The 21,736-nt window shown below is 41.7% G+C and overlaps 3 protein-coding genes across 3 annotated transcripts; 2 read left to right on the top strand and 1 right to left on the bottom strand.

Moving 5' to 3' along the window:
• Positions 1-1,176: 1,176 nt before the first annotated feature.
• hapstr1a (HUWE1 associated protein modifying stress responses a) lies at positions 1,177-10,324 on the top strand. Its single transcript, XM_061701109.1, has 5 exons — positions 1,177-1,568; positions 2,589-2,669; positions 4,393-4,460; positions 4,580-4,790; positions 7,626-10,324. The coding sequence occupies exons 1-5, from the start codon at positions 1,373-1,375 to the stop codon at positions 7,943-7,945; spliced, it is 876 nt and encodes a 291-aa protein (XP_061557093.1). The 5' UTR covers positions 1,177-1,372; the 3' UTR covers positions 7,946-10,324.
• A 459-nt stretch (positions 10,325-10,783) lies between these two features.
• Positions 10,784-15,527, bottom strand: dctn5 (dynactin 5). Its single transcript, XM_061700513.1, has 6 exons — positions 15,337-15,527; positions 15,147-15,215; positions 14,947-15,065; positions 12,683-12,794; positions 11,817-11,919; positions 10,784-11,734 (listed from the first exon to the last, which is right to left on the bottom strand). Exons 1-6 carry the CDS (start codon positions 15,382-15,384, stop codon positions 11,637-11,639), a joined length of 549 nt encoding a protein of 182 aa, XP_061556497.1. The 5' UTR covers positions 15,385-15,527; the 3' UTR covers positions 10,784-11,636.
• Positions 15,528-15,909: 382 nt separating this feature from the next.
• On the top strand, positions 15,910-20,605 carry ndufab1b (NADH:ubiquinone oxidoreductase subunit AB1b). The gene is made up of 5 exons (XM_061700310.1): positions 15,910-16,103; positions 19,917-20,033; positions 20,112-20,199; positions 20,270-20,387; positions 20,464-20,605. The coding sequence occupies exons 1-4, from the start codon at positions 15,933-15,935 to the stop codon at positions 20,359-20,361; spliced, it is 468 nt and encodes a 155-aa protein (XP_061556294.1). The 5' UTR covers positions 15,910-15,932; the 3' UTR covers positions 20,362-20,387; positions 20,464-20,605.
• Positions 20,606-21,736: the final 1,131 nt, after the last annotated feature.

Raw genomic sequence — 21,736 nt, 5'->3', positions numbered from 1 at the left:
AGGGCTGAAAAATGGCGAACTTGCAATCACACTCACTTTACAATAACTCCAATAATCTTGATTAATTTGAGCTGCTATCGCCACAGATATATAGCTGCTGATTCATATCGCTATTAATAAACCCACTGGAACATGCCATATAAGCAACAAAACTAATATTAGAATTGACTGAGATGCATGTTTGTTGTCATGTAAAATGTGAAGCAGCCTCTCTAACTTCACCCATAGAACTTCACACCTATCCATCCATTACATTTACCGCTTGTCCTTTTCGGTTGATCCCAGCTGACTTTGGCCGAGAGGTGGCGCACCCCCTGGACTGGTCGCCAGTCAATCACAGGGCACATAGACAAAACACTTTTTTGACAACCTCAAATGCGTTTTGAAAATAAGCATACTATTCGTACCATCGTTCTTGCCAGGCCATGCCATCTTCGTGAGGCGGATCTTGTTTGTTTTGAACTGGTCAAGAGGGGCAACTCTTAAACTAAACGTATACTGTACCTGAGTGTGACGTCATGGCTCGTATCGCCACATCCGTCTCGTTGTGCTGTTTTGCTCAGCAAATCGCTCGTTTTTTTTGTTTTATGCGTATATACAGACATCAATGGGTTATATAAAAAAACGTAGTTCATACAAAATAAATACCCTACGTAGCATTAAAAGCAAGAAAAGTCATTTCTGTTGGTTAATGTTACTGCGTTTATGTTTTCATTTTTAGTTCCCATTTATTGTGCGAAACTCAACACAAAGAATACTGTACCTGTAGCACATTTCTAGCACAAGAAAATCAAAAGTACATCACAACGATTGCACAGTGACAGTTAAGAGGAACAATAGAACTGCATATTAAACAAAAAACACGAGCTATTCGAGATATATACATTTAGAAAACACGAGGAACGGTCCCAAAACAAATATATTTGATATCAATTCATTTGTAACAGTATTTACATGTGGCATTGCAGTTTAGCGAAGCCTGCGCTCTCTTGCAAGCTTTAGAAAAGGGGAAATTTCACGGAGGTTCTATTGCGGAGACACAGTTGAAGGGCAAGTTGGAAACTCAATGGACTTGTGACGCTAGAGATAAACCCCACCCCCAAGGTTCTATTTGGCCAATCAGCGCTAGGTTTACACTATGGGGCGGGACGAAGCGAACAACAAGGTAGCTTACGTTTGTATATATCCCTGACATCTGCAACTCGGAAAATAGTCGGGTAAGCATAGCTTCGGAAATGTTAGCGACACCGTAGAGCCAAATCGAGTGCGAAGTAGTCAAAACGTCAAGATTCTCCTCAAACACTTGTATATATCATCCACACACGAACATTAAACCCTTAAAAGTAAGGTTGCTCCAAGTTTTCGTGGATTCATGGAGGAGAAGAAGGAAGACGGCGACTCGGAGATCCAGGAACACGGACCCGAGCACTGGTTCTCAAAATGGGAGCGGCAGTGTCTGGCCGAGGCGGAGCAGAGAGAGCCGAGCGAGGAGGAGGCCGCCAACGACCAGGATAAACTGTGGCATCTTTTCCAGAACTCCGCCACCGCCGTGGCACAGTTATACAAAGGTTGAAGCCGCCGCTTTCTTGCGTTTGCTAGCATGATGACAGTCAGTGTCGCCCCAGCGCCAGCATACCCTTTAGCTTGTTGATTAGCAACTTAGCTCCGCGTTACTGACGTTTTGACACATTGCTCCAACTCTAATGGGCTCGCTCGTGTACAGTGGAACTTGCACAACTGACTATGCGGTGCATAATTTAGGTTAACTTGTGTCAGACGTAAAGATGAACTATGAACTTTGTTGATGGCCATAAGTTGGGACACTGCGAAAGAGACCCGTATAGCATCTTTGGCAAATATAACTGCATTTATTTAAAAAAAGAAAAAGAAAGAGAAGAAAACAACAACTAACAAGCGAATGCTGGAGTGTGTCAATAAACTAGTTTGTTGGCTCGATGTTATACGGTTTTGCTGCCCCGTCGTTAGCCAAGGTAGTTACAAAATGGCGATGGTAACAACAATCGTATCTACGCGACATTCCCAGATGACAGTTTGCTGAACTGTCAATGTGACCATCTGTTTTACTCGCCGTTGCAGTCCACGTCTCGCGTATTGGTGACGAAAGTTAATCGGCACAGCACACATGCTCGCATTTAGACACCCGGTCAGCTGCTGACTGGACACTTATCAAGACAACGTGTAGCTTAGCCAGCGTCCCAATCACAAAATGGCGTGGATATTATTAGTTGGCTGGATGAAATTAGTTTTTTCTTCGGCCAGCCACGACTGTCTGGCCCTGGTGAAGATTGATGTCCATATTTTTAGAGCGTGTTGTGTCCACCGACATATGTTTGACATTGCTTTGCAACTGTACAGGGGAGAGGGCACTTCAGTTGGTGTATGACTCCTTTCTTTCCTGCCAAGCTCGCTAACTGTTTATTTTGGTGCCAGTTACTTAGTACACACAAGATAAAATGGCCCCACCTCGACTTGCTGTGCTTCTTGGATGTTCAGTTGCTGTTTGGCCTCATATTGTCATATCTTGATAACCCAAACGACCCCCTGCTCCCCCTCTATCTCTCCTGCAGACCGAGTATGTCATCAACAGGGCCTATCACTGTGGGTGCCATTTCAGAATGCTGCTACGGCAGTCACCAACCTGTACAAAGGTACTACCACCAACGCCTCTCTATAATTATGCTTTTTGAGTTGGAAATACAGTCAAATATGGCTGGATAATGGAAGAACAACAACCTTTAACAGTCCACCTGGTTAACTCTGCTTGGTGATACAGTGAAACCCCTGAGGTAAAAAAAAAATCTTTTCTGGGTTGCTGAAAACTAGTTAATCTCTGATTATATATATATTTTTGGAATTTGAATTGTTTACTTTTTTATTTAGAATACTCATACTTAATATTTAACAAGTAATAGATATAATGGGCAAACATTCAATAAACTCTAACATGGACAATTTTACAAGTCTAAAACAAAGTTAATAACAAAACCGACAAAGCATACTTCCCCTTTGAGAACTGCGTAACACTTCACACACAGCCAGTCTACATTCATCTGTCCACCCATATTGTATCGTGCTTGTCCTCATTAGTGTGGGTGAGCTGGAACTGATTCCAGCTGTCTTTGGGTGAGGGTTCAGGGTACAGCCTGGATTGGTTTTGAGCAGATCGCCGGACACAGCAAAACCACCATTCAGACTTACACCTATGGACAATTAAGAGTCTTCAGTTCACCTAACATGCAGCTTTTGTGAATGTGGTAGTCAGCTGGAGAAAACCAAACGAGGCACAGGAAGACCTGAGTTGAGATTCCAACCAAAAATCTCAGGACTGTACAGCGGCCCTACTAACGACCAGTCTGGCGTTGCCCGGTCTACATTCATTTTCTTCTCATTTTATTATTAATGTTGATCAGACAGGACATGTTTGTAGTGTTTTCCCACTTTGCTATAAGTTCCATTTCTGGTTCTATAATCATTGTAACCTTTTACCACTTTGCCATCACTGGTACCCTCTGTGGTGGCATTTGGAAACAGAAAAAAAAGCCAACGACAATGCAAAACATCCTTCAATCTTCGAAACTGGTGTCCTGCTCAGGGTCATGGCAGCCTATCACAGCGAAATTCAGGCTAAAGTCAGACTACCCCCTGGACTGGTAAGAGACAGACAACCATTCACACTCACATTCACCAAGTGGTAACTGAACCCACACTGCCTGCACAGAAGTCAGGCAGGGGAACCACTACACAATCTGAAACACACTTGTGGAGTTGATGCTCACTGAGTTGAATGATTATTGGATGCCAAATTGTCAGATTGGCAAGATGTTCGACATGGGAGGTTCCACTGTGAATGCAGAGTTCTGTCCCATTAGCAAAAGGGACAGTGCTGCAAGAGCCAGTCTGTCCTGGCACATCACCAGTTCTTGGAAACTGATCTCTCTCCATCAACCACTTCCAGTCATTTGTGTGGTCTTGATATACCATTCCAAACTGTTCAAATTGTACCCCGAAAAGGAAGGATGCTACTGTATCAGTATTGGCCAGTGTGTCACCAGGCTTGATAACCTTTTTGAATGTTGGTGGATGACATGTTCATTGTGTGTCTAGTAACAACACTACTGTCTTCTTTTACAATGTTAGGAATTAATCAGCCACACAAATTCCGTGTGGCACACTAAGAATGAGATTGCACTGGAGTCCGTGTTCTGCAGTCGGTGTACAGATAGCTCAACATATTGTCTTGTAATACTACAGTAAAAGCATCTGGAAGGCTGTTTTTCATTTGATTTTCTTTGAACTAAAACACTGTTAGTCGTGTGAGAGTCACCGTTTATTTGTCATTAATATTTATTGTGTCGTTTTTAATCATCCTAGAGAGTGTCGAGGCCCATCAAAGAAGCTTCGACAGGGGCATCCAGATAGGACACCAGCGGCGTAATAAGGTTGGCCTCGTGTCATAGAAATATGTCAGAATCCAGTTCTCCATTAGCTTTGTGCTTGTTGGTTAAGAGTAAAAGGCTGCAAAAGCTTCTGATTGGCTTGCTCATAATCCACTTTGTAGGACATGTTGGCCTGGGTAAAAAAGCGCCGGAGAACTATCCGGAGGGAGGATCTTATCAGCTTCCTGTGTGGCAAAGCACCCCCACACAGGAGTAGCAGGGCCAGCACAAGGCTGGCCATGGTGGCCCCCAGCCGGGCTAACTCACCAGCTGAGACCGGCTCGTCTGTAGAAGCCGACCTCCAGCCCTTCAGGGAGGCCATCGCACTGCACGGTAAGCAAACGTAATACGGCATCTCTATCATCAGAAGCATTTTGTTCTTAATGAGTCTGAAATGTTCACTCCTTTGGTGGTTGAAATGTGAAATTGTCCACTACTGATGTTCATGCTGTCACTTACGATAAAACAGTCTTAAATTGAGACCCTCATGGGGTTTACTGTGAGATGTCAAAATGGTTAAACGGTGAGTTCCTACTGTATATACACAAGTGTGTACTTATGAAAGAAAATGTCTGTCCACATGTGGTTCAGAGATAAGGTGTGTTCACTGTGGCCCAGTGTAGTGACAGGGGGAGGCCCCCCCTCTGTTTTTGTGAGCGAGAATGTTTCTGAGATCGTCTTAGGTTGTGCTTTTACGGGGTGGAGCTGAAGCTGTCTTGTTTTTGTTTTGGGCCTATGTCTTTCAGTCACATATTCAGCGTGATGTGGCTGACAAACTATTTACATTTCAGTCATATCATTCTCACGTCTATTCGATAAAGCGCAACCATGTTCGCAAAGCATGCTCTTACTGACTTTGTTTGGACAGTTAGTCCCATAAGTAGTAATGCAAATAGAAATGAACGGTTTCAGTGTAAAACTGTCGCCATCATTGTCTTTAATTTTACAGCTAATTTTGAAGTAACTTTTAAAAAACATTCTTAACAGTCTAAATGGTAAAAAGTAAACAATAGTCTGTTAACTTTAAGGTAAAGGCGTAGCTCTGCCTTACCGATCTCACATTGTTCATTGTCACACAAATGCAAAAAGAAGTTAACAGCTTTGAAACAAACAACAACAAAACTGCATTCTAACCATTTTGATAACAGGTGAGGACATGTATGGTCATGGTAAATTAACAGTTCTCATTTACAAGTTACAAACTGTGTGTGGCGTAAGAATGCGTCGTCATGCGGAACAAGAAGGCATGCTTTTTTTGTTCTCCCCCCCCCCCATACAAATATTTACTATAATTATGACTTTATTACTGCTTTAATGTTGGTTAGTGATGGACTATGTGCTCCAACTAATCAGCATGCAGTATGGTGGATCTATGTGTCTTTTATGCCAGAACAGTTATTCTGTGTAATGTGGGAGTTTGGTGTACTCTCTCTGTGGTTACTTGTATTGTGATGGATATTTACTGGAAATATAGTCTGATAGAACGAGGTTTGAGAGGTAACAGACTGAGAGAAAAGAGAACAGAGGAAAACAACAACAGAACAAACAGTTTAAAATAGTATATGACAACAGTGATATTACACAGGATTTAGGTTCTGTCTATATTATGTTGACTAGGAAAACAGTGCTATAGCCCGTGAGGAAGGGTTGCAATGATTTTTATTATTGTGTATTTATTAAACCTTTATTTATCCACATGCAACAATTATTTTTTTTAAACATTTATTCATAGTAAACTGTATATATCACACCTCACACCTCCAAAATAATGACTTTCCATGAAAAACAAACAAAAAAACGGTATCTTGCTTGAGTTAGTGAACATATCGTTCAAGTTGGTATTATTCCATATATTGCTATAATATATACTGATGCACACTAACATCATCCACGCAAGACCACCCCAAAATCATGTTCAATCACTAATTTAAGATGCTAAAAAATGACTAATTTATTACGCTGTCATTGGTTAAAATGGTAGAATATGTCACTGGCCACCAGCTGTCCACATCACAATCCACGCTCACGCAGAGGACTCCGGACCATACTAAAAACGCCTTAATACTTCACAAAAGCAAACGTCTTTGTTCCGTCATCTTCCCAAACTAGTTTTCAAAGGTCTTACCACGTGTTTTAGGCGGACATCAACCTGCGCACAAACTTGGCTCCAATGGCTACAGGGCTTTCTTCTGTAACGAAGCATTACGGCGATCAATTTTAACAAAGCAAAACTACTCAAATGTAGTTAACCTTGCTATTTTCAGTCATTTGACTATCTCCATCCAGCCATCTTGATTAGCAGACAGAACAGGACTAGGGTACTGACAACTGCCTGGACAGTGCTACCAGTGTGTCAGGAGTGGCTATATGTACTAGGAGTACAGTTACACATAATCATAAGGTTTGTTTGTTTTGCACAGTACAGTGGACCCACATTATTCACATGGAATCGGGACCAAGCCTGAGTGCAAATTGCCAATATTAAGAGTAATTGACGCTCACCTAAATGTGAGTGCAATTGCCTATATTGATGGTTTAAACCAGTTATTCTCTGTGTGGTAGAAGCATGGATATGAATAGGTAGATACAACATGCCCCTTTTGAGCGGCCTGCCTATGGCAACCCTAAGCTGGAAGGGTCAAAGTCGTCAGTGCATTCCATGTGTGTGGACGGCAAGAAAACCAAAAGACAAAAGATGCTGGTATATTGTGCTGCATACGGTTGCGTACAACGCCGTACAATTACGAATACGGAACTGGGAGTAACCTTTCACAGATGAAAGTATGTTCGGAGGCCCCCCCCCCCAATGTTATGTATTGATAGCACACACTTTTCCGTTGACAAAAAAGTAAACCTCATGATAATCTGTTGAGGAATGAGCAAATAGGATTTACAGTCCCTCCAAAAGTATTGGAAAGGCAAGGTCAATTCCTTTGTTTTTGTTGTCTACTGAAAACATTTGGGTTTCAGATCAAAAAATTAATATGAGACAAAAGTTCAGAATGTCAGCTTTTATTTCATGGTATTTACATCTAGATGTGTTAAACATCTCCAGACAGGATACTGTATTTTAATGTTACTAATTATGGCGGTGCTTGGTGTAAAAAGTTTGAGAACCGGTGCTCTGGGGTCTCGGATTCCTGCTCATGTTTGTTGTTTGGCGTCCAGGTCTGAGCGGCGCCATGGCGAGCATCAGCGTGCGCTCGGGCCCCCCGGGGTCCCCCACACACGTAAGCGGAAGCAGCAGTAACGGAGGCGGCGCCGGCGGAGGAGCGTCTTCGGGCTCGGCGGCGCTGTGCCGCGGCAGACGCAATGGCCTCCTGGACGTGGACCTGAACACTTTCATCTCTGAGGAGATGGCGCTGCACCTGGACTCATCCGGCTCGGCCTCGGGCGGGGGAGGCGGCGCAGCCAGAAAACGAAACTCCACCCAGTGTGGTGACGTCATCACAGACTCGCCCACTCACAAACGCAACAGGATGATTTGAAGCGACTCCACGAGGCTTTACATTCAGATGGCCGGCTGCGGCGGATCTCAGAGCATGTGTGGCAGGGATCCAGGCAGTTGCCCCGTGGGTGAAGATGCACTGTGCTGAAGCCACTTGTTTCTTGACACATTTGTGCCCTTACCCCCGCTCACCACCCAACACCTTAATAAGGACGTGAGGTGTCACCGAGGATGTCAAACACTTCTTTCTGTTACTCGCTGCTGAGTCGCAGCCCACACCTGATGTCCAGCCCAGTCCTTGGATTGCTTCAACCACTTTTTCTTCTTTTACCACCAGTGTTAAACATCGTTTCCACTGTCTACAACAGTGACAGCCAAATTTAAGTTTCACTCATTACGAAGCCTTTTTTTGTTTATTGTAGTATTCGTTGAAGATAATTGAGACGATCTTAAAATGCATTCTCGCCACCCCCCCCCCCCCCCCCCCCCCTTTTTGTGCAGTCTTACTCTAAAAAGCAGCTGCTGTATTATGTGATTGTGTGACTTTTCCGATGAGTTGCAATAAGGCTTTTTGCACTTAACGATTTCATGCAAACAAAATCGGCTCTTCCATTGCAGTTGTAGCCTCTCCGAGTTCTAACGTTTGGAAGCTGGTGAGCACTTGCCATCGCTTGCGTTCTAGTTCTCTCGTTCTCCTCTGTTTCCGCAAAGGATTGAACTTTATGAGAGAACATCGGTGCTGTAAGAATAAAAGGTTAATGTCACTCATAAGTCATGAACGTTTCTCATCAGACTCGAGCTGTGCTCACAAGCCATCCCATAATTTGCTCTCTCACAGGCTATAATTTCATTAAAATGCAAGACGATGGCTTTCAGAGATTGTGACATACCCGGCGCAAGTTTTTATATTTTTATTTTTTAAAATAAGAATCCCCTAAGATTTTCAGCAAAGCATTTATTTCCAGTCAGGCTCTGCTATGTTGGCATTTACACTTGAAGTGACCCACCGTGTGACGTCAGTGGTGCTCTCACGGGAAGTGTACGAAGCGTGTCAGTTTTGTTGAAACTTCACACCTGTTTTCTTTGGTTCTCATTTTCCTGCATGATTGCTAGCTTCGTCTTTTGATTGTCTCGCTCAAGCATTTGCTTCTTTTTTATTATTATTATTATTTTTTTGGTTGTTGCAAAACCACTGACAAGTGGGATATCATTTGACTGCAGAGCCTCTGGCCACATGTGAAGCAGTTTTTTATTTCATGTAAATTTTGGAGGGGGGGTGAGGAGAGCAATGTTAATAATTTATCATAGGAAGGATTAATCTGTGGAAGTTTTAGTCTCTAAATCATGTGTGGGGAACCTTTTAGTCAGTCCTCTGAGGGCCTTGTTAAATTTGTAGAGAAAAAAAAATCCAATTGAACAAATGTTTATTCTATATTATGAACATTTGTTGGTTACATGTTTTCAGGCTTTTATAGCAGTTCCTCTGAGGTTTTGTTTTAAAATTGCATGGCGGGCCAGATCCAGCGCTCTTGAGGGCTGTAGGTTCCTCACCCCTGCTCTAATGTGACAGAATATGGCGCAAGGAGGATTTGAAGGCAGCCTGCGTCTGTTGTTTAAAAACATGCCTTTTGAATGATTTGCTTAGCTTTCTTTTTCCACACGCTTAACTTCTCTATGGTTTAACACTCACTCGCATCTGCAGCACTTTTGACTGAAAGGCAACATGGTTGTTGCACGTCACAGCAGTTAAAGGGAACATAGTGTGACGTGCGCATGTGGACAAGAGCTACAATTTCAAACAGAAACATTTGGAATTTAATCCCAACTCTGTTTTTCGTCACTTTCTACACGGGCAGACTCAAGCCAACACTATTATCAGCTCTTTCTTCATACATAATTGTCAAAAAAAAGGTAATAAATGGCTAATCTATATACTTAACATTTAATTGTTGGTATGATATATGTGGTTCACATTGTAAAGATGAAATAAAACAATTGAGTTGCAAATTGGCTGGAATGAGTCATTAAAACGGGAAAATTATTAGTATTTTGAGAATTAAGTAGTGGAGATAGTTTTATTTACATTATTTTTTTTATTCTATAACGAAATGACACCTACGCAATTACAGCGCAGGGGAAACAAACCTAACCATTCAATCGGCGATATATTGTTGAACTACCTAAAAGTTGAACTTGGAAACAACTAAGGTTCTTGCAGTTCTACTTCTGACCACTTGATGATGCCAGAGTAAAACGTACATTTCATCACCCTTTTTCACAGTTGACGACCCCCACACCACCACCTTACAAAATGTAAGTAAAATGCTATGCATACGTATATACAAAATGCCGTTTGCTGTATTTTCTTATGGAACTTATTTTTCTAATAGTCTGCGTTACAGGATCCACATACAGTACTGTACTTCAAGCAATGTCAACCACAGGGACGATAAAATCCATCCATCTGTGCTGCTTATCCTCATTAAGGTTATGGGTGAGCTGGAATCTATCCCAGCTGACATTGGGCCGAAAGGCAGTGTACACCCTGGACTGGTTGCCAGTCAATTGCCCACTGTATGGGCAATTTGGAGCATCCATTGTCAACTGGTGGGTTGGCACCCATAAGTGGGTCACAGATTCATTATGGGTGGGTCATGGACATGTAGCAAATTAGAGGGGTCCTGGGTTTATGACAGTACAGACACTACTTTTTTTTGTGATTGTTTTTTTTCATACTCCTTCAGTATTTACTCTAATTATGACCAGTTATTGATAGACTGTGTGTTCTGGTTTATGTACAGTATGGAGGAGCAGAACTGTTGTTAACAGAGGTCCCCGTATACAGTGAAATATTTAATATGGATCCCAGGTCTATTTATATAGGTTTATTTGGAAAATAACTACTTTGACAGGCATGTGTCAGAAAGGTAATGGTACATGTATTCGTACATGGCACATATTAGGTAAAGATAGATTCAATTGTATTGTTCCATTTAATTTTACTTCATTTATGTACATGTCGTTGTCAGGTTATTCTTCAGTTTCTTAAGGTGTTCTGTAGGCACATATGAGCATAGTGAAGTTATGTTTAAAAATATATACAAATTTTCAAAGGCTATTTTTGAACAACTCCACACCGGAGGGGCGGAGCAAAGATTCAAACCTCAGAACTGTTATGCACATGTGAGAAGAATGAATAAGTAACACTACAAATTCCTTCCATGTCCTTCAATCTGTATTGTAACAAGATCATACCAGGCATTTCTAGGAATGGATTTGCGGCATTGTTTAAGGTGTTATCTCTTGCTCAGAGTCTCAGACAATGACAGCACACAAATTGACACTCTAATATTGAATCCTGATAGCTGCAAATAAACCACTATATTAACTGTGAAATGACAACTTTGTCTTGCAAGATCGTTTTGGTCCAAGTTTGTCTCATCTGACTTTCGTGTTTACAGGTTGACTGAAAGAGCGACAATTTCCTTCAAAAGATGCCTTCTCCCGCTCTCTCTCGCTCTCTTTAATACATTATGTGACAACAGAACATTACTTTATTCATAATATTAAAGCAAGGGGAAAGAAAATGTTACATAACCTTTCTAGACACACTCTCAAGATGTCTGAACATGTTTCTGCAACACAGAAGCGTTGCTCGATGGGAGTCTTGTCCAATGCAGACAGCGAGCTGGACCTTGTACAAGAGAAAAGTTGTGATGGCAAAGGCGTCTTTATATCTGGCTGAGGGGAAGGAACTTCTGGTAGTAGCTCTTGGTGACGTCAATCATCAAGTCCTGTGTGCACTCTGGAAGTTCCCCCGAAAACAAACCTGAAAGGAAGACGAGTTTAAACAATTTTCAGAACAGAAAAAAAACAACAAGAGAATGCTGAAGGTGTGTGTTTGTGGAGACCTGGGCATCCTGAAAAGACAGTAAAAGGAGGCACCACCGTCTCTGGAGGAAGAACAGTGTTGTCCAAGATCTTGCAGCAGTCTTTCAGCACACAGCGACGACCCTGACAACAACATGCCAAATACTAAATAAAAGGTGGAATATAAAATCATTTTATTATTTTGTGTTATATGCAGTGAACCACTGCCTATTTGTGGTTTTCTATTCATGAAAAGAGTTTTTTTCCCCCTGTTGAACCAATCCTCAGCTACTTGCTGAAAAGCTCACCTATTCACGTAATTTGGTACTCTTTCAGTGTCACCACCCCAAGATGCCACAAGATGGCCCTGGCTAATAGGTAGGTAGTAATTGGTGTCAAGGAAGTATTATTGAAGTGATACATCTCGACTGTGAGACTAAAATCATTGTATGTTGGGGACGAGCTAAGTTTAGCCTGGGTTGTTAGTGGAAGTGACGAAGAGTCCCCAAAACCAATTTATCTTGGTCTCTGTTTTTAAAAAAAATATTAAATCACAAAACACTTTAATTTGAATAGGGGTGTGTAGCCTTTTTATATCCACTGGAGACTTTTAGTTTTTACAGTAATTTTCAGCTTGAAAATGTATGAATGCAAACTACCTAACACGACTGTATCAATACTTAACATTGACATTCGACAACGTTACACAGTATCTTTTCATGTAAGCTTCTTTTTTAAAGTTTTGTTAAAAACATTAATGCATTCAAATAATACCTTGACTGTGTGTGGTTTAGTGATTCCACACCAATCAAAAATAAAGTATAACATTCAAACCTCTGGTCTCACCATGACTAGCACGTGACTGACCAGAGGGGGTGAGCCTCTGTTGTGTGTGCATAACACTCACTATGACGCAATTCTTGCCAATGTGGACGTAGGAGCCAATCTGAGCTGCGTTCACAACGCAATCCTCCTCGATGAACACGTGGTCACCGATGTGCAGCGGGAAGAAGGCCACTCTGTGAGGGAGAAAGCGGAGGACGAATAGACTTTAACAAAGTGGTTCTCAAATGTTGTGACCCTGGGACCCGTGTTTTCTTATTGTTGCCAAGACACAACGCACTTTTGTACAAGTTGAGAACAACAGAGAAAAATAATTTTTTATTAAGTAGCCTTTGAAAACATATGTAAATCCATCCATTTTCTGAGCCGCTTCTCCTCACTAGGGTCGCGGGACTGCTGGAGCCTATCCCAGCTGTCATCGGGCAGGAGGCGGGGTACACCCTGAACTGGTTGCCAGCCAATCGCAGGGCACATAGAAACAAACAACCATTCGCACTCACAGTCATGCCTACGGGCAATTTAGAGTCTCCAATTAATGCATGTTTTTGGGATGTGGGAGGAAACCGGAGTGCCCGGAGAAAACCCACACAGGCACGGGGAGAACATGCAAACTCCACACAGGCGGGGACGGGGATTGAACCCCGCACCTCAGAACTGTGACGCTCTAACCAGTCGGCCACCGTGCCGCCACATATGGTAATCATATTTTTGAAAACATATGGAAATCAAAGTTTTAACACCATGTGCTTACATGTTCAAAGTGCCTTTCAGTGCACCTTAAATAAGAATCTGAGGATGAGCATGAGAATTTGAAGTACAATTGCATTGGTAGTAATTGATTAGTTTAGCTGGGAAAAGCTGCAAAAAACTAAAAACTGCACCTCTACATTGATTTTTTAAAAACTTTTACATAAATATTTTCTATTGAATGGGCGCGTTCATATTGGCCGCTAATCACAGAAGTCACGCTACATGTGGGTCAACATGCCGTTTTGTTCATTGACAACGCTTGTTTGAACAACGAAAAGGTGTCAAAAAACAAATAATTCCATATTGTATCCCAACATTTTGTCCAGTTTTGGACAAAAATAACCCTTGTCATGCACAAAGGCGTTGTCTGCCATGAAAAGGATATTTTCTACTATCCGTGTTATCCAGTCACATGTTTGATAAATATGGCAGCGCCCATTAAATTATTTCAAATTGTTTTTAAAGTTACTAAATTTGCATGAACATTTCCATCCATTTTCTGTACCGCTTTATTCTAACAAGGGTTGCGGGCGTGCTGGAGCCTATCCCAGCTATCTTTGGGCGAGAAGCGGGGTACACCCTGAACCGGTCGCCAGCCAATCGCAGGGCACATATAAACAAACAACCATTCGCGCACACATTCACACCAAAGGGCAATTTAGAGTCTTCAATCAACCTACCATGCATGTTTTTGGGATGTGGGAGGAAACCAGAGTGCCCGGAGAAAACCCACCCAGGCACGGGGAGAAGATGCAACCTCCACACAGGCGAGGCCGGGATTTGAACTCCGGTCCTCAGAACTGTGTGAACAATATTTTCAAATCCTTCCATCCATCCATTTTCTAAGCCGCTTCTCTTCACTAAGGTCACGGGCGTGCTGCAGCCTATCCCACCTATCATCGGGCAGGAGGCGGGGTACACCCTCAACTGGTTGCCAGCCAATCGCAGGGCACATACAAACAAACGACCATTCACACTCACATTCACACCTACGGGCAATTTAGAGTTGTCAATTAACCTACCATGCATGTTTTTAGCATGTGGGAGGAAAACCGGAGTGCCCGGAGAAAACCCACGCAGGCCCGTTTCATGCTAACTCCACACAGGCGGGGTCGGGGATTGAACCCCGGTCCTCAGAACTGTGAGGCAGATACTCTAACCAGTCGTCCACCGTGCCGCCAAAAAGTACATTATAAACTTTAAAATCAGTATGTGTACCAGGCTTCAGAGCGGTAGCACGTCTGCCTCAGACTTCCGAGGTTTAAGGTTCGAATCTCATTCTTGTGTTGTGTTTTTATGTTCTCCAAATGCTTGCGTGGGTTTTCTCCAGGTACTCCGGTTTCCTCCCACATTGCAAAAACACGCATGTTAGGTTCATTAAAGACTAAATTGCCCAAATGGAGAATGTGATTGTGAGTGAATGTGGTTGTTTTTCTAGATCTGCCCGACTATCGACTGGTCCAGGGTCATGTAGACACCACATAAACACACCAGTGATGCAGGGATATTTTGACAATGTTGCACTTTTCAGCCAAGTGTTCAAGAAACATTTGTCATAAGAACAAAAAGACGTTTTACCCTTTGCTGAACTTCTTGAAAGGTGGACGAATGACACTCCTGCTTTTAACCACACAATGTCTGCCCACCCTGACATTAGCCAGGTCCCCCCTGATAATGCAGTCATTCATGACGATGGTCTGGAATAGAGACGCCACACAAAACCAACTCAAATCAAAATCTAATTCATGCAAATAAAACCGTCGTGTATTTTAACTTACTTTTCCATTAAGTACAATGTTCTGACTTCCACAGAGCACCGACTGCCTGCTAACCTTGTTGCCAGAAGCCTAAATGTAATAATAAATATAAAATAAATATCAACAATGATGCCATGGTGGTCCAACGCCCCGTCCTGCTAGCTAGCCACATAGCGCACAACTAACGGAGTCAAAAAACCGAATACTTTACCGTCTCAATATACTCCGCTTTGTTGTACAGTATTTCAGGCAACTCCATGACTGCGAAAATGTGGAGCTGTTTACGGAACAAAAAGTAAAAAGAAAATATTGTGAAGCATTTGTTTTGTGTCGCTCGGCTCCTCCGACCGACAGTTCGACTGGATGGACGACCAGACAGTACGAGTTGAGTAAAGTCTTATCGATAGATTTCGCCACACACCGAAATACAAATATTCCGTTAGCATTTGGTTTTAATGTTTTCTTTATTAACGTAAGGTTTGTTATTTACTTTAAAATGTGGTGGTCAATGACTTATCAGTGCTTTTTTGCATTAATTGATGCTGTGAATTTGGAGGTTGATTCGTTTTGACTGAATTTGACCCGCTCTGGCAAAGCATAGAAAAATTCCTATTATCTTTCTTATCTCCTCCGAGTATTTTTTTATTTTACTATTTTAGATTTGTTAAGTAATTCGTATGTATACAAATATGCCTGTTAAAAAAATAAAGCAATCAATAATCGCGAACGCGCATGCTCACTGGCCAGCTGTCGCGTCTTCTTCCGAGCTCGCGGTGCATGCTGGGAGCCCGCCGACTTCTCTTAGTCATGGCGTCCCGCGTCCTACACCAGTGCGTCCGCTCTCTTGCCCGACCCTCGCTGCGGCTTCTGTCCGGCAACACGGTGATGAGAGCCGCTGCGGGCCCCGCAGCAGCCGCCCTCCGACCTGTCTCGTTCGCCGCAGCCAGCCGGAGGACGCGGTGGCTCGGCCAGAGCGCGGTGAGTGTCCGCTATCATTGAGCTGCTGTGGCCTAGCGTGTGAGTCGCCGTGACCTACCGACGCCTTTCAAAACGGTTACGGTAACATAGCCTGAGAAAGTTTATGCGGAATAACACGTTGTTGGTTTTGACACTTTAAGTGACAAGCCACGAACATTTAATCGAAATGGACAACAACAAAAAATGTGACTAACGTATGATTAGACGTCTGGTCGGCTAGCTTGCTAACAAAAGTTTAGATGCATTTGCGCAGCTGATTTTGTTATGGCCATTTACCTGTGCGGCTTTTATGTTGTAACAATTAGAAGCTGATGTATTGCTAACCAATGTGTTAAATACAATTTCAACATTATTATTAATGCTGTTGTATAAACTGCTCGGTTCTATTTTAGGGGTTAGATTCGATTGTGACGAAACACTAGAATATTTGACTATTACACTCTTTTGTTTTGGCCTCCTTACACACTGCAATTGATGACGTGACACACTTCACGATAGTACACACTACCTTTTGGAACTACGCTAAACACGACATTATTTCGCCCAGACTACTCTGTAGAATATATTACACCTTCATTTGACCACATTACATTATTTGACTACGGTACATTATTTGATTACATTTCACAATTGGACTATGCTACACGCTACATTATTGGACTAAAACTACATCCCAAACAACAGTATTTGGCCACATTACACACGTATATGGGACTGGTTACTGTGTGTGTTTTTGAGCTGAGCTGCAACATATAAAACCAGAAGTACTTACCTTTTTATCTGGTCAGAAGGTTGTGTAATTGTTAGATGGTTCGACATGTCCGCTTATACAGTGCTGGTAAAAAGTAATGGTTCCCTCAAATTCTCATATTTTTGCATAGTTTTCCCACTTTGTTTAAGATCATCCAACAAATGTAAATATCAGACAACTATAACCAAAGTGAACTTGAAATGCTGTTTTTAAATTTCATTTATTAAGGGAAAAATAAAGTCAGTTACCTGGCCCTGTGTGGAAAAGTAATTACCCCCCCCCCCCCCCCCCCCCCCCGTTAAATCATGAATTAATTGTGGCTAATCACAATTTTTGGTTACATTTCAGTGATCACTAGGCTTTACACGATCAGGATTTTTGGGGCCAATCAATGATCACAAGATGGAGCAATGTGTCTATTTAAATTACTTGTTCATTTACTGTACATACTTGTGTACTTAATTAATCAAAAGTATTTACAATAAATAATGCAGAGTTGTTTATCTATTTATGCCAGTGAGGCATAGTGACAGACAACAAATGAATGGTCTTCTAATAGATGGCGGGAAGTACAACCCCAATTCCAATGAAGTTGGGATGTTGTGTTAAACAAATAAAAACTGAATATGATTATTTTTCAAATCATGTTCAACTTATATTTAATTGAATAGACTACAAAGACAAGATATTTAATGTTCAAACTGATAAACGTGATTCTTTTTTGCAAATAATCATTAACTTAGAATTTTATGGCTGCAACATGTTCCAAAAAAGCTGGGACAGGTGACAAAAAAGACTGAGAAAGTTGAGAAATGCTCATCAAACACCTGTTTGGAATATCCCACAGGGGAACAGGCTAATTGGGAACAGGTGGGTGCCATGATTGGGTATAAAAGGTGCTTCCCTGAATTGCTCAGTCATTCACAAGCAATGTGGATGACTGGAAATTGTGGACGTCGTGTCCTCCGGGCCAAAGAGGAAAAGAACCATCCGGACTGTTATGGACGCAAAGTTCAAAAGCCAGCATCTGTGATGGTATGGGGCTGTGTTCGTGCCAATGGCATGGGTAACTTACACCTCCTGTGAAGGCACCATTAATGCTGAAAGGTACATGCATGTTTTGGAGAAACATATGCTGCCATCCAAGCAATGTCTTTTTCATGGACACCCCGGTTTATTTCAGCAAGATAATCCCAAACCACATTCTGCACGTGTTACAACAACGTGAATTTGTAGTAAGAGTGCGGGTACTAGACTGGCCTGCCTGCAGTACATAACGTTTTCTTACCAGCTTGCAAGCCGTATCGTATTAAAAGTACGTGAACATACCTCAAGCAATCCTTGAATGACAGTCCTCTCCTGAGCACCGGTGACTACCAACACGTTTCCCCCCATTTTGTTCTTACAAGCACATGGCGCGATTCATTATTGTTGTCGTCGCCATGGTAACGAATGTATCCGGTCGCGTTTGAGTTGACAAGATCAAGCCCAGTGATCGTAAAAGATGGGATGCGGTGGTATTGGAATACAAGATTTTATTGCAGTAGTCTGACAGTGCAATCGTAAAAGACCAAATTTGTCTTGTAGTCTGATCCGGGCATTACGTGTTGTTTGTCCCACACTGCTGCCTTTTTTTTTTTTTTTTTTAATTAATAACTTTATTGGTGGTCAGATATTTACAGTATTATGTCAAAAGACAAGGCTAAAAATAAACTAGCTTTTGGATTTGAATATACTGTACACGACGGCGACGTGGAGTAAATAAATGTCTTTTGTGGAAATGCTAATTATCGGCTGATACTGATCAGATCGGTTTAAAGTCTACTGATCAATCACTTAAACATAATCCGTCCTGACAAAATCAAGTCGGACAAAAGATCTAAATCAGCAGCAACAAAATGACACGATCCAAAGAAATTCCAGAACAGTCAACAATGTCATTGATATCTATCAATCTGGAAAGGGTTACAAAGGCCATTTCTAAAGCTTTAGGAATCTAGCGAACCATAGGGAGAACCATTATCCTCAGCGAGAGAAAACATGGAACAGTGGTGAACCTTCCCAGGAGTGGCTGGCCTACAAGGATTCTCCAAGAGAACAGCAATGACTCATCCAGAAGGCCACAAAGGAACTCAGGACAACTTCGTAAGAACTGCAGGCCTCCCTTGCCTCAATAAGAGACTGGGCAAAAATGGCATTCTTGGCAGAGTTCCAAGGCGAAAACCAATGCTGACCCCAAAAAATAAAGGCCCATTTTACTTTTGCAAAAAAAAAAAAAATAAATTATGAATGATTCGCAATACTTGGGAGAATATTATATGGACTGACAACATGAAAGTTGAGCTTTTTGGAAGGTGTGTGTCTGTCGTCTTACATCTGGTGTGAATTTAGTTCAGCATTTCAGAAAAAGCATCATACCAACAATCAGACATGGTGGTGGTAGTGCGACGGTCTTTGGCTGCTTTTCACTTCACGACCTGGACGACTGTGATTGGAACCATGAATTGTGCTCTTTAACAGAAAATCCTGAAGGAGAATGTTCAGCAGTTTATGACCTCAAACTGAAGCGTACTTGGGTTCTGCAGCAGGATAATGAGCCAAAACACACGAGCAAGTCAACTTCTGAGTAGCTTAAAAAAAAGAAAACTGTTTTGGAATGGCGTAGTCACAGTCTAGGCTTGAATTCGATTGAAATGCAGTGGCATGACCTTAAAAAGGCCGTTCATGCTCGAATTGAAACAATTCTGAAAGAAAAAGTGGGCCACCATGTCTCCAGAGATGTGAAAGACTCACTGCCAGTTATATAAAATGCTTGATTTCAGATGTTGCTGAGGATGGCCCAACCAGTTTTTAGGTTTGGGCTGCCATTAATTTTTTTCCCCCACACACGGCCAGGTCACTTGGAAGTTATTTTTTTCCCTTAATGAAATTATCATCTAAAAACATTTTTTGTCTGATAATCTTAAACATATTAAAGTGGGGAAACTATGCAAAAATCTAAGAATTTGAGAAGGGGGCCAAGACTTTTTCACGACACTGTAATATGCCACCCCCGTGTGCAGATCTCCTCCGGCGTGCTGTGCCGACAGTACGGTGACCTGCCCCCCCTCACTCTAGAGACCATCAAAGACAGAGTCATCTACGTCCTCAAGCTCTACGACAAGATTAACCCCGAGAAGGTGTGCTGTATAATACGATATATACATGTGGAGAATATTTCAGAAGACTATCTTCGTTTTTTATGAATGCCCCATCAGCTGCAGACATCCTCCCACTTTATGAAAGACTTGGGTCTGGATAGCCTGGACCAAGTGGAGATCATTATGGCCATGGAGGATGAGTTTGGTGAGTGTCTTCCTTCTGTTCGTATTTCTTTCCAATAGCTCTTTAATCAATGAATTTGTTACCTCTGCAGGCTTTGAGATTCCTGACGCAGAAGCAGAGAAGTTGATGACTCCCTCGGAGATCGTGCAGTACATTGCAGACAAGAAGGATGTCTATGAGTAAAACTTTGGAGGAAAAAAAAAAAACAGGCAAGTCTCTCATGGGGCATTTGTGAACTGTTTTTCTTTTTTCCCTACCAGATTTTGACTTTTGGTTTCTTTGTAGTGTCACACCATCCAACCTCCACAGGACGATGACGCCAAATAATTGGTTCACGTGCCCACCGTTGGCGCTTCTCTTTGTGTTGTCGGCATCTACTCGCATTTGTATTTAAATGAACAGCTCAAATAAACTGTTTTCCCCTGCACACATTGTATACTTTTTTTCCTGTGTTGATCAATAAAGACATCTCGGTGGAAAGCATGGTTGTTTTTCCTTTTTTTTAAAAGGACTGTAGTTTACATGAGTGGGTAACAATATCAGATCAACTAATGCTAGATTTGAAGTCATGTTTTTCAAGGATAGCAATCCCTGTGTATTTAATCTGGAATAAAGTGAACTGCATAAAATTGGCTAATCAGTGTATAGTACAGGGTGACTCAAATCGAGACATGAAGGAAATATTTTTTTCACCTTGACAGATGTAATGTTTTTGGAGGAGTGGTCTCATTCACCAGAACTTCTTCCCCCTGTTGTCTTGGTTTGGGGTATGCAAAAGGTGTTTTACTCGAATGAAAATCAGACAATACATCTGACTAAACAAAGAATATGAATGTGAGTAACTGCATCACAAAAGTTAGAAATCATTATTGGAATGTTATTTAATAATCTATTACACTGCTCCAAAAAATGTCAAACCCTTTTTTTAAATCAAGAGCCATACATTTTTAAAGTTAGTATACAGCATTTCCTGATATAGCAGCACTTATTTACTCACACGCTTTCCTTTCCAGATCGCTCATTTGCCAATTGTTTTCATGTCAATATTAAAATCTTGAAGTGTTCCAGGTAGTGTGTATTGTGGAAATGTCATTAATGCAGTTTCAAAGTCCAATAAAACCTTGGATATCTAAAAATGTTTCATACACTAACCTTATTGGGTGCCATTACTATACAGGTATCTCAGTCAATGTACCTCCCACATTCATTTGTACAAATATTACTGTAGCATAGACTATTGAGGAGGGTTTCTTAAAGGGCAGGTTCCCCATAAAGGCAGTGGAGAGCAGTCTCGGGGACACATGAAAAAAGAATATACATGATCAAAATGACAAATATCTAGTAGACAAATTTTTTTTTATAATTTAGTATCATTTGACCACTTACTACATGTTAGCAGAGCAGTGTGAGGGACTTGCCACAATCATGTACTTCTAATTAAAAAGACTCCTCTTTGTCCGGTATGTGTGCAAATGTTTGGCCATTTATAAGACCTCAGTTTCATTATAACTGTTTCCTATGAGGACACGAAGGTCCCTTTACAGTGATAGTGACCCAT

The sequence above is a fragment of the Phycodurus eques genome, chromosome 16 (genome assembly GCF_024500275.1).
Source record: "Phycodurus eques isolate BA_2022a chromosome 16, UOR_Pequ_1.1, whole genome shotgun sequence".
Lineage (NCBI taxonomy): Eukaryota > Metazoa > Chordata > Actinopteri > Syngnathiformes > Syngnathidae > Phycodurus > Phycodurus eques.
This window is presented reverse-complemented; position numbering and strand designations above follow the sequence as displayed.

Excerpts from the sequence above, each read along its gene's own strand:
- hapstr1a (XM_061701109.1), top strand. The coding sequence starts at position 1,373 with ATGGAGGAGAAGAAGGAAGACGGCGACTCGGAGATCCAGGAACACGGA. Across the intron at positions 1,569-2,588 it reads CGTGGCACAGTTATACAAAG|ACCGAGTATGTCATCAACAG; the intron begins GTTGAAGCCGCC and ends TCTCTCCTGCAG. Across the intron at positions 4,461-4,579 it reads GACACCAGCGGCGTAATAAG|GACATGTTGGCCTGGGTAAA; the intron begins GTTGGCCTCGTG and ends TCCACTTTGTAG.
- dctn5 (XM_061700513.1), bottom strand. The coding sequence starts at position 15,384 with ATGGAGTTGCCTGAAATACTGTACAACAAAGCGGAGTATATTGAGACG. Across the intron at positions 15,216-15,336 it reads AAGCGGAGTATATTGAGACG|GCTTCTGGCAACAAGGTTAG; the intron begins GTAAAGTATTCG and ends TATTACATTTAG. Across the intron at positions 15,066-15,146 it reads ACATTGTACTTAATGGAAAA|ACCATCGTCATGAATGACTG; the intron begins GTAAGTTAAAAT and ends TCTCTATTCCAG.
- ndufab1b (XM_061700310.1), top strand. The coding sequence starts at position 15,933 with ATGGCGTCCCGCGTCCTACACCAGTGCGTCCGCTCTCTTGCCCGACCC. Across the intron at positions 20,034-20,111 it reads ACAAGATTAACCCCGAGAAG|CTGCAGACATCCTCCCACTT; the intron begins GTGTGCTGTATA and ends ATGCCCCATCAG. Across the intron at positions 20,200-20,269 it reads GGCCATGGAGGATGAGTTTG|GCTTTGAGATTCCTGACGCA; the intron begins GTGAGTGTCTTC and ends TTACCTCTGCAG.